The 3,693-nt window shown below is 49.9% G+C and overlaps 1 protein-coding gene across 2 annotated transcripts in view; it reads right to left on the minus strand.

The window, feature by feature from the left end:
• MAP7D2 (MAP7 domain containing 2) overlaps positions 1–3,693 on the minus strand; it is a 58,458-nt gene that overhangs the window by 15,272 nt on the left and 39,493 nt on the right. The window contains exon 9 of one of the 2 annotated variants that reach the window (XM_014587115.1): positions 1,897–2,086. The exons of the other annotated variant lie outside the window; for it this stretch is intronic. Coding sequence (XP_014442601.1) covers positions 2,080–2,086 — 7 coding nt within the window. The 3' untranslated portion in view covers positions 1,897–2,079. Of the gene's footprint in view, positions 1–1,896; positions 2,087–3,693 lie in introns of those variants that run through there. 2 annotated transcript variants of the gene reach the window in all.

Raw genomic sequence — 3,693 nt, forward strand, 5'->3', positions numbered from 1 at the left:
TTAAGGAAGCAGAGAGAACATTATTTCCTCACTTTCTCCACTGGCCCTCTGTGCAGGCCACCTCCAGCCTGCTACCCTGGCCGTCATTACTAAGTTTCCTTCAGAGTTCACCTGCCCTGTGTGCCACACTCTCCATCCTTGTTCACGTCTTCCACCCAAGCCCATTCTCCCTTCCTCACTGACTACACACAAAGTACCAGAAAATTATGCATCACAGTCATCATTTGGTATCTAATGGATGCATCCCTAGTCCCTGGCCATTGGTGAGGGTTTTCACATAATGGCCCCCATTTCTCAACTTCCTACACTTCACCCCTCTTTTGTCCTATGCTGTCCCACTTTGTTCACATCACTGACACATGCTGTCTTCAAGTGTTCAATCTAGTGGGTGAGAATGTGAATTTCACTGCTCTCCTATGTCCTTAGAAGTTTTCATTAAAGAAAAAAGCTTAACCTTTAACACTGACCTTTTTTCACCTGATTTCACCCCCACTCTTCTACCACTTTCTCCCTGACCTTCCCTGGTCAAGTTGACAAACATTGTGTCTCTCTTCACTCAGTGCCTCCAGGCCTCTGACACCCTCTAGAACATTTCCCAGGTGGCATGCAGGTCACTTTGTTACCCAACTCCAGGCTTGGGTGACTCCTATGTTCCTCCTGGGCTGCCAAACACTGGTTAGAGAAAAGTAGGAAGGGCTGATGGGTCACCTGCCCCTTGGCCTTGGCTGCCACATTCCAGCCCTTTCATCCCCAGCCCCTGAATCCTTTGTGGACTCAGTCCAAATTGCCCCTTTTTCTTGAACTTTCTCTCCATTTTAGTTTCTGGCATCACCAACCACTGTTCAGAGAAGGCGAGGGCCACCTGCTGTGAGCTAAACCCTCCAGTGTGGCATTACCTCTTCTCTTCCTCTGCGCAGATGCAAAGGATTGGAAATGCTACCACTTGTGCTATGAATTCCATCTCCTCCCCCAGCGAGTGTTGCTCCCAGTAGCCCTTCTTCCTTCCATTGTCAGTTCCACCTTCCACAAGCACCCTTCCACAGCCTGCAGACACTGGGGTCTCGGGCATCGGAAACAGCCCTCCTCAGTCCTCTCTCAGTAGCCTTCCATTTGTGGCTGACTAACCACCAGCTTACGTTCAGGGCTTCTGCCCCCTTGTCTCTGTCTCTACCCTTTTCACCATCTCTGTTCACTTCCTAAACCCTAATACCAGTGCCCCCTCCCCAGCTGATGGAATTAAACATCCCTCCCCGATGCCTCTCAACAGCCCTGACTCTCATCTCCCTTTCTAGCTCTCTCTTCCTGCCTTGGCTGCTGCTGTCCTGCCACCCTGCATCAGATGGTCCCCTGCCTGTCCTTGTCCCCACACAACCTGCTACCTGGAGGCTCCAGCAGCAAGAAGCCAGATCTGAACAGGCTCCAGGGCCTCTGCCTGCAGTTCCAGGCCTGGGGCTAACTCGTGCCCAGAGCTGTAGCTAGGGCATATGGCCCTGCTCCTGGGGCTGCCTACATGAACAGTCCTTCATGTGGGCCCCTAGCAGCTTTTAGCTTCTGAATATGACTTAATATGACCCATTTTGGAATCCTATAAGATTGTGATCTTGCTAGTGTCTGCCAGCACCTTCCCCAGGCTGGACCTCGAGTTTAAGGTTTCTTGCCCAAGTCCAAGAATCCCACTTTACATCTTGGGCCATTCACAAGGCCAGGGCCTGAGCCCTATTCTCCATGTGTCACTGCTAGCTGGGATCAGGCCAGCTTTTGCTCTTCTTCTTAGGGCCTAGTTGTCTGGACTCCTGGTCAGCCCTTCTATTCTGGGGAGTCTTCCCCCATCCCTAACTTGGATGGCATTTCCCTCATCAGTTTGCGACAATAATTGGGCTTTCCACAGTTTGGCTCAAGTAACTTTATTTTTCTCTATAGTCTCTTATCTGCCAACAAGATTTCTGCGGCATTAACTATTGACTCTAAACATAAAACAGATGTGAGGATGATCTTATTCCAAGAGGTGTCCGTTGTGTTCCAGCCCCAGGTTTTCTGGTACTTTCCTTTCTCACCTCCCATGTGGCACTATGCAAAGCTTCATATTCTGGCAAGAAAGAGGAAAACTGATTTTGGGTCAAGTGTATTGCTTCCATCTTTACCTAGGTCTCAGGCTTTAATTCCATTTCCAGCCACTGGAAATTTTGGACATTTTACCTTAGTTTATCTAAAATCAAATAGGTAAGTTTTTATTTTTTAAAATCAATTCTCCCTGGGAACCAGCAGTTAGCGTAATGGCTATGTCGCTGGACTCCCACATAGTCGACCGCAGTTCACGTCCCGGACCCGGTGGCTTAACACTCATGCCGGGCGCGTGTGCGTGCATGCCCAAGATCCCAAGAGGAGAATAGAGGAGAAGGGATTGCGGCGTGACCATTCCCTCTGGGGGGTGATTTCTCGATTTCTGTCTCTGTGTCTCTCTCTGTCTGTCTGGCGAGCGAGCGCAGTCTTGCGTGGGACGGGACAGTCCCTATATAAAAAAAAAAAAAAAAATCTCTCCAAAAAAAAAAAATCAATTCTCCCTGTCCTTCCTTTATCTGTCATTGGGTGTACTGTTCTCCTACATCTTTTGACTCAAACCTTGGCATCGACCCTGAATCCGCCCATTTCTTTGGAGTTGTGGGAGTCTACAGACTCGCTTTTCCAGTTCTGCCTTCACCATGCAACTGGAGCCCTTCCGTCTGCTCAACCTAGTATCGTGATGCTTTCTGAATTGGGCCTCTTCCTCCTCTTCCTGTCTTGTACATTTTACTAAGCACCGTGTAGCGGTGATCCAAAGACTACATGCCAGCCTCTTCAGGTGCTAACTAGGGGGAAACAGGCCTGTAAACAAGGGAGGCTTTGTTAGTTAGCTGAAGAGCTAGGTGCAGGATCAGAAAGGCTATAGAGAAGTAAGGTTTGACCTGCATTTTGAGGAAGGAAGAGACGTCTGGCAAGGAGAATGAGTCCATGTGGGGGCAGAGTAAAAGCAAAACTTTGCAGGTGTAGAGCCATGTGATGGGCGCATGTCAGGGAAGTTTGCCGGCTTGTGCCTGGAAGGGGGGCAGGAAGGTGGAGGCAGGCAGGGGCCTATTCATGGCAGGTCTTGAAGGACTGCCAACAGGTCTGGGTGGATCGTATGTGCAGGGGCATCACTGGCTTGTTGAAGGACAGGAGCAGGGACAGTGGACAAGCTCCAGGAGCAGGGAGTGTAGCTGGGATGCCACAGACACAGCCTGCATCAGAGACAGCAGGGGCTGGAGCTTGGCAGGAGAGGAGGGGTTGGTGGGAAGGGAGAGAGAACAGAGATGTTCCTATCTATGACAGCTCATGAAGCCCGGGTCTGATAACTGAGGGGCTGTACAGGGGATGTGGCTAGGCTGGGACAGGGAAGAGGTGGCAGTGGTTCTGAGACCTATGACTTGGTGCCTCAGTAGGTGGGAGTGCAGAGCTTGTAAAAGGAAAATGAGGTTTAGGGAAAAGATACTATTGATAAGTTGTGCTTTGGAAATGCTGAATGGGGTACATATGCTGAGTATGGGGCACAGTCACATGAAAACATAAGTCAGTGGGAGATATGGTCTCTAGGTTCTAAAGCAGAGCTATCCAACAGAGCTTGCTGTGCTGTGGAAAACGCTCTACAGACTTGTGCTGTCCATTATGGCGGCTACTAGC

Source organism: Tupaia chinensis, unplaced genomic scaffold (genome assembly GCF_000334495.1).
Source record: "Tupaia chinensis unplaced genomic scaffold, TupChi_1.0 Scaffold000184_1, whole genome shotgun sequence".
NCBI classification, from domain to species: domain Eukaryota; kingdom Metazoa; phylum Chordata; class Mammalia; order Scandentia; family Tupaiidae; genus Tupaia; species Tupaia belangeri.